The sequence below is a fragment of the Lathyrus oleraceus genome, chromosome 5, assembly GCF_024323335.1.
Source record: "Lathyrus oleraceus cultivar Zhongwan6 chromosome 5, CAAS_Psat_ZW6_1.0, whole genome shotgun sequence".
Lineage (NCBI taxonomy): Eukaryota > Viridiplantae > Streptophyta > Magnoliopsida > Fabales > Fabaceae > Lathyrus > Lathyrus oleraceus.
Genome location: NC_066583.1, coordinates 248,876,327 through 248,889,264, shown reverse-complemented (window position 1 = coordinate 248,889,264; position 12,938 = coordinate 248,876,327). Strand labels below are relative to the sequence as shown.

The following is a 12,938-nucleotide window of genomic DNA, read 5'->3' as shown; positions in this document are numbered from 1 at the left end:
TCTCTCTCTCTCTCTCTCTCTCTCTCTCTCTCTCTCTCTCTCTCTCTCTCTCTCTATATATATATATATATATATATATATATATATATATATTATATATATATATATATATATATATATATATATATATATATATATATATATATATATATATTATATATATATATATATATATATATATATATGAAAAAGTTAGAGTTGTTTAAGTTTATCAAGATGGTAAGTATTATATGATAATCTGATAAAGTTTTAAACACATCCACGAGTTGGTGAATTAGTAATAGAAATATCCACGTGAGTAACATAAAGATGTTACACGTAAGTCTCTGTTACTTGAAACTAACGGGAGGGATCAATTTTAGAGACACACAAGTTTGTGAGAACATATATAATTTTAGTTATATTAACTATTTTTATCAAATTAAATGTATTAAATAATTAAGTGATCAGATAAAATTAAAAAAATTAATTATATTTTATTTAAAAATTAATTAATTGAGTATGAGTTCAAATATAAATGAAGGATATAATTACTTATTTCGTAATAATGAAAATCTTAATTGATTATCACTCTGTAAATATGTTTTATGGTCCCCAATATAATATACATCAATACTCTTTCATTTATCTGAAGGGTATTCAAGGCATTAAGAATAATCATCCTAAGTTTCGTTGTTTGTCTCTTAACCTTCCGCTCGATTTCTAGATTATTTACTTTTATTAATATTTGTATGATTATAAGGCTTCCACACTAAATTATATATTATACTTTATTGAGTATATATATTCGATCGACTGTTCTTGATTTAAATTTTAACACGATATGTTTCATGTTAATGTTCGGTTCATGTTTGTTTTTTTAAAGTATTCTGAAAAGGATTAGTATGTTTATCCATTTGCATCTTATCTAAATTGATAGTTGCAATTTATTGTGAATGAATGCTTTAAAATTTATTTTGAGCAATTTTGATCATATGATTTTCATCTTCTTGTTGTTAATGTATTGCAACAGATCTCCAACACAAAATCAAATCTAACAAACTGGATTATAGAATATGGTCGAACTTGTGCCAGAGGAGTGATTTGAAGCAGTGAGGAGTGCTGGATCATAGGCTTCAACAGCTTCGCAAGGCAGAGCTTATGACTATTGTTAGGTTTAAATCTAAAAAAATCACAAGGCATCAACAAAGTCTGTTGTTTCTTGGTAGAGGACGGAATTCCATAGCCTTGTATCAATCATAGCTAACATTCAATATATTCTCTATAATTGGATAAAGATTAAACAGTCTATATTTAAATATAGTATTTAATTCGTCTTAAAATAAAAATATTTAACTTAAATTTTGACTGTTTTTTTTTTGTAATTTCCATGCAATGTATAGAAAAAACTTCATCACAGGAAAATATACAATTGTTTCTTCTTTTTTAAAATAATATATAAATCTAATTAATCTCTTCGCTAAGCATCAAGATCCTATTTAAATCATCCAGTAACAAAATGAAACATCATATTGAAATAGAAAATATATTATTACAAATATAACAAGAATGTAGTTGAGAAGAAAAAATAAGAATAAATAACCCAACACCAAGAATGAAGAATTCAATGGTGTTGTGATGTACTTCCTAATTAAAGTGTGCAATTCACCAAATAAAAGTACTCAATACACAAATAGGATAAATGTAAATTGTAAAATCAGAAGAATATGGAGAAAGAGAGAGTGGACATTGCAAAAATGAAAGTCATGGCAGAGGCATGAATGCTTGAAGCTCCTCCACTTTTGTTTTCAGAAGGACTTGGAACACCAGCTACACAAATTTGTTTTAAAAAAAATGTTAAATTAATTCTAGTACAATATTGTTGATTGAAATGTGGATATTAAAATTTTAATAAATTTATATTTTTTCATTCACATAGTTTAAAATTAATAGAAAAAATAAGGAAAGTTTACCTGAACTATCAGCTGAATTTGAAGGACTGGGAGATAATCCTCCTTCTGGTGTCATTGCCATATCTTCATTATTATTTTTTCAACCAAATAAAATTATGTTACCACCAAATCAAGATATATTAAGATGAAATGCATAAAAAAATTCTATCATGCATAATAATTATTTAACATTATTAAAAATGATAAAAGTCATGTTAATTCAACTTTGATAATTATGCAGACAATATTTGAATACACCAACACAGATTCGAGCCTAGTTGATAATTATGCAGACAACATTTGAATACAGTGACACAGATTTGAATACTGGATATTCTCTATATTGTACCAAAAAAATGAAAAACTTACTTGGTGGCATAGAATCTTGACTTGATGGCCCAGGCAAGGACACAGGAACACCAATAGCTGTGACGTCATATATAAATATATGTAAATCACAATTAAATATTTTTTTCCTAGATCTAGAAATTATAAATTTATAACAAATTTTGAACATAAAAAAGGCATTGAGATTTACCTGAGCAAGTACTAACAGGAGGAGTAGTAACACCACAAAGAGAAGGAAGCTTAAGAGCTTTATTAAGATTAATCTTAATCCCAATAGAATCAGAGTTTCCCAAAAGCTGACACAAACAAATAGGGTTACTATCAACCAACCCTGCTAACTCAGGACAACATCCTTTATCCGGCTTTCTCAACTTACTCCCATCTTCCACAAATGTTAAACAATCTGACATGTTTGTTAGAGCCGTCAAGCATCCATCGCCGGCTGCACCAGCAGGCGATGGAGCTCCGACGGTATCCCCTCCCGGAGATTCAGCAGGAGTAGGAGCAGATACTCCATGATAGGGCAGTGATGCAAGGAGTAAACAAGCAATTGCTAGTAGTACTAATGGTGTAGTGGCCATTTTGGTTTTTCTTTGTGTGATGTATTTTGAAAATGTGTGTTGAATAGAATAAGAGGTTAAATTGGATTTTGTGTTGTGAATATAGGTGTGATGTAGTTGGAGTAAATTAATAGAGAGGATTGATTTGGAAAATTTGGTTTGAACTTTTGGTTGCTGAATTTAATGGATTTTACTAACAGCTATTAATAGTACTACCTAACTAATTCATTTTGCACCGTATATTTATCATTGGATCCAACTTCTATCCTCTTTAAATTAAAGTTGGTTTATTTTTTTATATCCAAAACTGTGATTGAATTTATAAGCTATTTCAATGCAACGGTTGGTGTTAGTTACTATTTCAACAAGTTTTATAATGATTTATCATAATTCAATTTAAAAAATCACATAGCCCATAAATTAACTGATAGTAGATGACTTTTACAATGAAAAACAAATAAATTAACTAATAATAATATATTTTTTCAAAATATAATTTATAAGAAAATTATCAACCAACATGAGCCTTAGGTTGCCTTCTTTGAGTTCTAGATTCACATTTCTAGATAGCTGGCATTCTTAGTGTGAATTAAGTTATGTTATTTTGAGATTACATGATTAGGGGGAAAATAACATCACATTCACATGTAGTACTAAATAAAGTTGATTGGCAGTGATGGAATTTTTTTAGTTTTGATGTGTGAAAAGAGAAAATAGAACCAACCACTATAAAGAAAGTGACGCCTATCTATTGCATTGGCTAGGTTGAATCATCATGTTAAGTTATGTAATGGGTTTTGATTAATTGGCAGCGGTGGTTGTGCTGTATTTAGACCGTAGGGTGTCCATTTTCGGATAAGGACGGTTAGACATTGCCAATTTGCCATTGTGTAAAATTTATTTTACCAAATTCTAATTTACCATTATGTCAAAAAATGATAGGAGAGTTTTAGCTTCTCACCACTATTATATCTTGTTGAAAGCTGTAAGTTGATGCTTTCGAGAAGGAAGAAGAAGAAAGCATTTATGATTGTAACCCTTTGTGGGACTCAAGTTATGTTTTGCCATTTTGTTGATGGACATCACTCACATGTTCAATAGTAATTTATTTTATGGAGGTCCCTATATCTCCCATACTTGTATCATATTTTTTTTTCCTTTTTTATTATGAACACGTTTTAAACCCATTTGTGACTCACAATGCATCCCTTTTGTTTTACTTCTTTCAGTACTTTTTTTATACTCTCTTCCAAATGAAATACCATGAGCAAAAGATCTTCTAATATGTGTCCTTAGAGCACTTGTTAAGGAACAAAAAATAGTGTTTTTGCCTTGAAAACAAACAACTTCTATACACAATTGTTTATACAAAATATGAGTGGTCAACGGCTATCAATTGTCTTTGAATCCCTTCATCATCAGCCGAAGCACCAATATATCATTGTTGTACACATACATTTTTAGCCTGGTATAAAAGCATAAACTTCAAACCAACCCAGAAAATACGCTATGACATTATTTTAGTATAATCACCCTGAATTTGAAAGAGCTGTTTGCAATACATCTTCAAGATGTTTTTCAGCAGCAGCAAACTGCCTTTTTTTATCTTCAATTGCTAATGCAGCCAGAGCTTTATCCTGGATGATTCCAACCCGCCAAAAATATCAGAATAAAGGCAACAAAGTTCTTCTATTTTACTCCAGAACTAAAACAGAGAACATGAGAAATAAGACATACCGGAGGCAAATCTTGGTAGCTCCTAAGAGTATCAAGGATGGGCTTAGTTTTCTTTTCCAGCTCCTTCCTATGCTCAGCCATTTCAACCAAAACACTGTGGCTGACCTCTGGTGTATAGCCTGTATGGTTGAGCACCGCCTGCACCAAATTTTATTCAGCATTCAAGAGATTAAAATATTAAAAATCACAATGCACTGATAATTTGTACATCAGATTTAGTCGGTTTATAATATGTTATCCGCAAAAAGCTAGAAGAGTTAATTTTTCCATGAGATTGTTCAGCTGCGGATACCTACCGAGATTTTGGAAAAATCTCATTTGTGATGAAATTTATTTTGGTTTGTTGCATTTCGACACTGTATAGGTAATTCTTAATAATTGAATGACTGTAGAAATATATTTCTTTGCACGCAAAGTTGGTAATTATAAGTAATGTAAATATTGATTGCAATGTCTGCTTTTGTTTTAGATATGCATGTTAGTAAAGAATCGCACTCAGTCATGTTCAAATAATACCATTTGAGAGAATACATTTTTTCGTTTTCAACATTTGATGATCTTGGTGGATTAGAGACATGGCTGAAAATTTCTATACTAAACATTTTCAAGTATTAGTCTATAGAAGTATACTTGAATTTGCCAATTTTAATGACCCAATCTTGAGTAAATGTAGGTTCAGAAGTTTCTCGCAAAATCAACCTTACTTCTTGCAATCCCTCGCTAAAATAACAGGTCGTTATTTTCTAAAAATAATAACAATTAGATTGCAATAAAAGTATGTGGCAGAAAAAGCTGGCTGATTTGTGAGTGGGAAAACAGAGTCATACAGCATTGTCAAATTTGATTTACATTTCTACAAATTGTTTCTATGAGAATGATAGGCACCCTCACACAACTCAGGGATACAGCAGGAGAAAATACAGTAGCAGCAAAGAATCGGTAGCCATGTGAGCATGTAAGAAAGGTGAGTGATCTGCATATTATTGGATTATTTTGCAAGAGACTAATAATGAGGTTGATAGACTTATTATTATGGGTAGTTATTTTTATTGATGAGCAGTTATGGGTAGTTATTTTTATTGATGTCAGTTATGTGTGGAAGTTATGGGTTATGAATGTGTTTCTGTTTTTTGAATAAATAGAGAAAGGAAAAGAGAAGGTTTAGTTATTGAATAGTTTTCTCATTTCTAGTTAACTAGCATAACATTCACATATACTAAATCAAGATTGATTGACAGTGATGGAGTTTAGTTTTTGCCGTGGAAAAGAAGAAAATAAAACCAACTACTACTATATTGCATTAGTTAGGCTCAATACTCATAAGTTATGTAATGGACAAAGGATGAATTGTCTGTAATCACGTACCGCACAGTTTTAATTAATTGACTGCGGTTGTTGTGCTGTATTTAAACCGTATGACGTCCATTTTCAATAGAGACTATCAGATGTTTCCATTTTACAAATATTAATTTGTTTATAAATATAGGAACTTCAAATTATTTATTTTATTATTATATGAAAAGTTACTTTATCTCTAAGCATAAATACAATCATATTTCAACATTTTATCTTATATAAAAAAATTATTTCAGTATATTATTATTGCATAAATTAAAGATGTACTTTAAAAATAATATTACAAAATGAAAAGAGATGACATTATATTGTCAGGATTACAATGATCAATAAGGCACGCATTACTAAAATTAGTAACATTTTATACACCTAACATGTTGGTAATTGAATCAATAGGGGTTATAGGGAAATGGATTTGCTACCTTTACTATTGGATAATTTTCATAACTTTGTGTATATTTGAGGATGGATGGGTGAGAGAGTGGTGGTTAAGAGAGATAGAGGAAAAATACCAAAGGCATCAAAGTCCAAAGTCCAAAGGTAGCAAATCCCTCCAAGGGGTTGTAAGCTATGCGGGGAGGGTCATCGTTTACTCCACTTTCTCTATCTCTCTCCTATATTCTTTCATTTTGACTACTCCCTCCCCTCACTATTATAAACAAAAATTCACTTTTTAGATTCATTAAATAACTTGTGTGTGTGATACATCAGTTATTCAATAAACTTGAAAAATGAAAATCATTGAATAACTCCTCCATGGAAGATTTGAGCAAAAGACTTGTTAATCAGCTTAAGGTTCTCTTTAGTAAGAAAGAGTGGGTATCAGAAAAGTTAGCTAGATGAACTTATAGGTCATAGATAAGTTATCTAAATAAATTTGTAGTGTTTTATAAAGTTAGCACTTAAGCTAACTTATAAATATGAAATGACATAAAACAATGTTTGATTAGCATTTATTTATTTTTATAACAAAGGTAAAACTGAAAGAAAAAATTATAAATTATAAGTATAAAGCTATAAACTACTTGAATCAGCCTATAAAAAAAATTATAAGCTAGTAAAAATAAGCTATATGCTTGTGAGAAAATAATGTTGTCAAACGGATCTTTTTTAAATATATGGGCTTTTCAGCTATAAGCCATAAGCTCAGAAAATAACCATGCCAAATAGAGCCTAAGTCCAACAAGTTTTGCAGCAAAGCTATAGCGGTGTAGTGTGGCAGCACAACCCCTCACTGCCACGTTATTGGCCTGCGGAGCGCTATTGACGATAGTGGTCATAGAGGCCTCGAATAGTGGTTTCGTAGCGGCGCTATTGGGGCACGATAGTAGTGCCATTGCAGTTTGATGGGCGGTATTCTCAATTTGGGACCAAATCGTAAACCCTAATATTTTGAAGCATGTGTTTTAATTTTTTTAAAATGGTATATTGGTCTTTCCCACCCTTTTCTTGACCTAATATTTAACTCCATGTGTTATGCTTCTTCAGCTCCGCCATTTTCTTCATCGTTCTCCCCGGCCTTCGCCTTTTTCCACCGCATCTTCTGCATTCTTCGCTGTTCGCCGCCATTCTCCTTTGCTTCTTCGCTGTTCTCTTTCCTCTTATGATTTCTTGTTCTGCTTCGCCTTATCTCCTTGCTTGCCATGTTTCACAGCTACAACTTTTGTTCTGTTTGCCTTGTCCGGTTTCTCTTTTGATAACCATGGCATCAACATCCTCTGCCTATGCATGTGTAACACCAACCTCCAGCAACAAAGGTTATTTTAAACCTTTTGGTGACAGTTATTTTAAACCTATTGGTGACAACCTTGATATTGGTCCGCAATAGCAGTCATCCCGCTATCCGCTATAGCATTTTGGGGGATTGGCGCGTCAGAGATTAACAACCTAGCTTTTGCTCCTCTCAAAACAAACTTATTGTCATGAGTAACTTGGAAAAATCCCAAAGGATGGGACCCAAAGAGGTGAGCCATTGGATTGGATACCCAAATTAAGTCACATGTGCTCAACGGTAGGACAAAAATACATTAGCACTAAATGTAGATTGTTGCAGCGACCATGAAAAGTTTTTGCAAATGAATGGAGCTTCTAATTTGGTTCCCCCACCAGCAGTCACAAATATAGGAGCAGTTTTTTTCTAATTTACATCCCAATTTCTTGGCTACCTCAAGATCCAAGAAATCATGCATGCTTCCACCATCCAATAAAATGTGCAACATTTGTTTGTTGTGGGGGTTCCTACAACCCGCATAGTGTGAGTGAAAGTTGACAATCCCCATCCAATAAAGTGTGTAACATTTGTTTGTTGTGGGTTCCTATAACCCGCACAGTGTGAGTGAAAGTTGACAATCCCAGATAAGAGTGGGGTTGCAGCAGGTGCTGGTTTTCCGGGGTTGAGAATGGACAGGGATGGCTCCTCAATTGGAATGTCATCTTCCATTCCCATGACAAAACCTGGGCTCATTTATGCTACAGCTGGTGACCCGTACAATAGGTTCATCACAGAAAATGCAAAGATCTTTGGCCCTGACTTAGCCATTTCTGCAGCATTATAAGTTCTAGGGGGCGTTTGGGTCCGGTAAGGTAGTAGAAGGTGGTGTTTTGGGTAATGTAAAGATTTAAAGTCAAATTTAGTGGATGTAGGTTTGGAGGCTCCATGTAAACGAGCTGGGTTTGCAGCTCGGGGAATGGAGGTGGGATAAAACATGCAACATGCATTTGCGTACTAGTATCTAAGCCAGACGTAAAGATACTCGATGAGTGCTTGGAGACTGGAGTAACGATACCAGAGTCAAAGCAAATTCAGAAGCATCAGTGTAGTCTTGTACTGAGTTGGTATGTTTGACTTGGATAAGGTTGGTCAACATGTCATCATATAATGGGCCGAAACACAGGGTGATGTCAGCTAGACATTTAGACCATGGTGGGTAAACATCAAATTTATCAGGCATGCAATTGAGTTGCCACTGCAGAACAATGCTGTCTAAGTGGATTGAGGCGAGAGGGACCTTGGATTCATCAGGCATGCCTTCCAGGTAGAAGAATTGAGTGTATTTGTACAACCATTCTTTCAACTGTTTGCTGGAATAACTGGGTGTATTTATACAACCATTCTTTCAACTGTTTGTCGGAAGAACTGGGTGTATTTGTACAACCATTCTTTCAACTGTTTATCGGAAGAACTGGGTGTATTTGTACAACCATTCTTTCAACTGTTTGTCGTCAAAATGTAGAAATTCCAATTTGGATATGCGAGTGGAGTACGAATTGTGACCGTCAACACGCAGGCCGCTGTGGTTGCCAGAACGGTTGTTGATGGATGAACCATCAGGTCGGTGACGAGCTGCTTGGTTGTGGATGAAGGTGCAAATTTCTTCCATGCTCAAATGCATCTGTTCCATACGAACGATGAGATCAGCACATCTATCATCGACCTTTTTCTCTAGATCAGCTAAGGTTTGATTGTGTATCGTCATGCCTGGGACTGATACGGATTGAGATGTGATTTGAATATTCAAGTGGTTAACCAAGAATAACCCCAACTCAACACAGGCAATTCAGATTTAGAATGAATTCTGTTAAGGTGAGTTGCATTAACAGAATTTCAGAGGATTTAGAGAGAGAATTGATTGTTGAATTATTAGACCCTTTTTCATTTGGCCCCCAGGTTCTATTTAACAAGCAAGTTTGTTGCAAATGGGAATATTCTAACCACCTCATTTTCTATAAATATGCTGCAGAATGCAACATGTGTCCACTTGGAAAATACAGAAAAATGCATAATAGGAAATAAGGAAATACAGGCTATGAAAATATCATGAAATAAAAGTAATTTCATCTGGTTCTTGTAGCAGTATGATCAGTTGATTACTGTGACATCCTACCCAGGAAACATCAGGGCTTTAGTCTATAAAAAGTAATATTAGTATAATTAGTGTCTATTTTTTAAATGGGAGAGGTACAGGCTATCAAATTCCCGGTCAAAACTATAACTTTGGCAACAGTCAATTTTGCAGCAGCCCACTTCAATTCTGTGTATTCTAATTCAGTGGAGATCTGTTTCCTCAGAATATCATTAATAACTATGTCTCCATTCAGTGGATTTTTAAAACGGATTAACCAAACATCCTTTTACACAAAATTTCTAAATTCACACATGACTTCTTCCATCCAAATTTATCCTATTTATACATTACCTTCCCTCTAACTACATTGCTTCTCTAATTGTTCCTAATTGAATACAGTTCTAGGTTACAGAATGGCTTCTATAATTTTCTCTCATTCATTACCCTAACAACCTCTATGATATGAATTTGCAATTCAATTTACAATTTGATGACATATTTAGAAATCAGCAACTAAATCAATAAGCATATTAACAAATGTGTTATGCTTTTTCTTTTCATATAGTAATTCAGTTTGGAAAATCCATTATGCGAAAAAAAAACTACAGCTAAAATACACGTATCAAATTATATCACATCGCTGTGTATCTACCAGAATCTTGCATAATACAAGTTTCTGACAGGAATCATAAAACAGAAAAGCACATCGTTTGCAATGTTGTTATATTTTGTTTGTGCCTTTTTGTTTCTTTGGTTCAAGTTACTTCTGGTTTTTCAATATTCAAACTCTATGCAACAAATCCAGTTTTATGAGTAGGGGATAACTCCCCTTATCCCCACTGGCTGATGTTATTTTTCTACTGGTTGGCCTTTGTTCCCGTCCGTTTTACGAACTATCTTGCATGCTAAGATAACCCAACAGCATTTTATTATCTAGCATCTAACATCAAATACACTCACCTAATTTTCCTGTTACTCTCAAAACACATCTCAACTTAAAGAACTAAGTTCAATAGCACACCCTCCCCCCTCAAAAAAAAAAACTGTGTACCTTATAGTTGGCAGATTGTTGTATGTACTGCCTTTCTTTTGCAGCCATCACTTGCAAGTTTGTGCTCCAATTATCCATTTGAGCCTGACACAGAGGTAGTTCACGGTCCAATTGGGAATGTGTTCTGCACAAGCATTGCGTCATACTAAACAAGTGAGAAACAAAAGAACATTGTATGCCAAAAGCTGACATTTTGTCCCCCTTGAGCACATCACTGTAAGTTTTTGGTAGACAAATTAAAACTTTCTAGTTTTATGTAGACTTTCTAATTCGTTGTAGTATTTTCACAAAAGTTTTCTACATTTTAATTTGTTGATTCTAATGTATAATTCTTCAAATTATTTAGTATAAGTTATTTATCAAGCTAAAAAATTTGTTTCCACCTTTTCAAGTAATTTAGCCGGGATAAAGCCTTTCTAGTATAATCAAGAAGAAACTTCGACTCTTTCTTCACTTTAGCCCTTTTTTCCTCCACACCAGTCTTCCTCAGGGAAATATCACCCATTGCCACAAGATAACTATATATAAAAAAAATAAAAAAATAAAAACAGTTCTGAAATTCAAAATTGAATACAGAAATCAAACAAACAAACAAACAAAAACGGTGAGAGTGGAACTCACCTACTAAGTTCAGTATCTCTAATATTCAACAAGTTAGAAACATTCGCAAGAACCTGCGCAGAAGCGACCACACTGGACGGCAAACTCTCCTGCGCCAAACCTACATTCTCCAGAATTTCCCTAATCCTTGCAGCTACAATGCAAAATCAAATCGAAATACATTTTAGAAAGAGAGAAAAATAAAAGGAACCTAACCTAACCTAACCCTAACTGGTACTAACTGAAGTGATTACGTTACCTTGGGATCTATATTCGGAGGCTTTGAGTCGAAAATCGCGTGCGACGAGACGAGCGGCTTCATCTTTGGCTTTGGAGAGTGTAGAGAGATGGTGCAGGTGAGAAACGCCGCGCGGAGTGTATTGGAATTCTGGAACGGGTTTTCCGGCGACTTCGAAGGTTTTGGCTAGCCATTCTTTGACTTCGGCGATTCCGGATACTTCCGTGGATACTGATGGCTCTTGATCGGTCATTGATTCTCTGACACGGTTGCAGTTTTTGAAGAACGAAAGAAGAATGAATCGCAAATGTCTCAGATCTGGAGTGGATTGGAACACTCACGCTGCACTTTGGGGAGAAGCAAATGGCACTGACAATGGTGGGGAAAAAGCGGATCGCTGTTGAAATTTCAAATTTCCGAAACAGAAAATAGGAATCTTCCTCTAGGAATATATTGAATTTAAGAGTAGCAGGATGCAACCCAAAAAGAATAAGTAAATTTATTATTTATAATTAATTTATTACTTAGTATTAATTATTAGGCTAGTGAAGTATTATTTTTCACTCAAATAACCCGGTTCTCCGAATTTAATTTTAAACTAACCATCTTTCACTAGTTATTTCCAATCTATTTAGCTTTTAAATTAAAAAAATTACCGACTCGTAGAAAGGCTTGAGAAAAATTGTTGTCTCCATTAAATCACTATTAAAAAATTCACACTAACATCACCGTTAAACCATCACTCATATCGTCTAATCATACTTCATCAACATAATAAAACTACCGATGTATGGACACACATCTCAATCTTGGGCATGACGATTTCATAATTGATATGAGTCCATCGAATTGACAATAAGTATGTGATTCGCTTAATATATCCGGTCAACCACGAAGATTTCTAATGAAACACCTGAAATGAGAATCCACAGAGAGAGATATGTAACATATGACCTTGTAGATGCGGAACCGACAACTAATTATCGTAAAAATTCATGTAAAAGACTATTTTCAGATCACATGTGATCCAAATTTTATTATATTTAATTATTTTATTTTTGTTATATTAAATATATAAATATTTATTATAATTTTTATATATATTTATTATTAATACAAATTAAATTAATAATTAAAAAATGAAACAAATGTGACTTCACTTAAATTGGCGTCAATACGAGGAAAGCTCCCTTTTAATACTAGGAGGAGGCACCAATAGAAGGAAAGTCTCTTTTACCTTGTTATATGGGAGCGTCAATTGGTTTTTAGCCC

At 33.6% G+C, this 12,938-nt stretch overlaps 2 protein-coding genes across 2 annotated transcripts; both read right to left on the bottom strand.

Annotated features, from left to right (window-relative positions):
* Positions 1-1,491: 1,491 nt before the first annotated feature.
* On the bottom strand, positions 1,492-3,048 carry LOC127083540 (non-specific lipid transfer protein GPI-anchored 2). Its single transcript, XM_051023849.1, has 4 exons — positions 2,470-3,048; positions 2,301-2,357; positions 1,953-2,015; positions 1,492-1,809 (listed from the first exon to the last, which is right to left on the bottom strand). The coding sequence occupies exons 1-4, from the start codon at positions 2,858-2,860 to the stop codon at positions 1,697-1,699; spliced, it is 624 nt and encodes a 207-aa protein (XP_050879806.1). The 5' UTR covers positions 2,861-3,048; the 3' UTR covers positions 1,492-1,696.
* A 1,092-nt stretch (positions 3,049-4,140) lies between these two features.
* LOC127083538 (AUGMIN subunit 1) lies at positions 4,141-12,144 on the bottom strand. Its single transcript, XM_051023847.1, has 6 exons — positions 11,688-12,144; positions 11,450-11,582; positions 11,212-11,346; positions 10,829-10,952; positions 4,577-4,714; positions 4,141-4,476 (listed from the first exon to the last, which is right to left on the bottom strand). Exons 1-6 carry the CDS (start codon positions 11,917-11,919, stop codon positions 4,369-4,371), a joined length of 870 nt encoding a protein of 289 aa, XP_050879804.1. The 5' UTR covers positions 11,920-12,144; the 3' UTR covers positions 4,141-4,368.
* Positions 12,145-12,938: the final 794 nt, after the last annotated feature.

What these genes read in the sequence shown, in the direction of transcription:
- LOC127083540 (XM_051023849.1), bottom strand. Translation starts at nt 2,860, where the DNA reads ATGGCCACTACACCATTAGTACTACTAGCAATTGCTTGTTTACTCCTT. An exon ending in TCAAGATTCTATGCCACCAA is followed by an intron (nt 2,016 to 2,300) that starts GTAAGTTTTTCA and finishes ATAATAATGAAG; the next exon opens with ATATGGCAATGACACCAGAA. An exon ending in AAATTCAGCTGATAGTTCAG is followed by an intron (nt 1,810 to 1,952) that starts GTAAACTTTCCT and finishes AAATTTGTGTAG; the next exon opens with CTGGTGTTCCAAGTCCTTCT.
- LOC127083538 (XM_051023847.1), bottom strand. Translation starts at nt 11,919, where the DNA reads ATGACCGATCAAGAGCCATCAGTATCCACGGAAGTATCCGGAATCGCC. An exon ending in AGAGATACTGAACTTAGTAG is followed by an intron (nt 11,347 to 11,449) that starts GTGAGTTCCACT and finishes TTTTATATATAG; the next exon opens with TTATCTTGTGGCAATGGGTG. An exon ending in CGGCTAAATTACTTGAAAAG is followed by an intron (nt 10,953 to 11,211) that starts GTGGAAACAAAT and finishes ATGCTTGTGCAG; the next exon opens with AACACATTCCCAATTGGACC.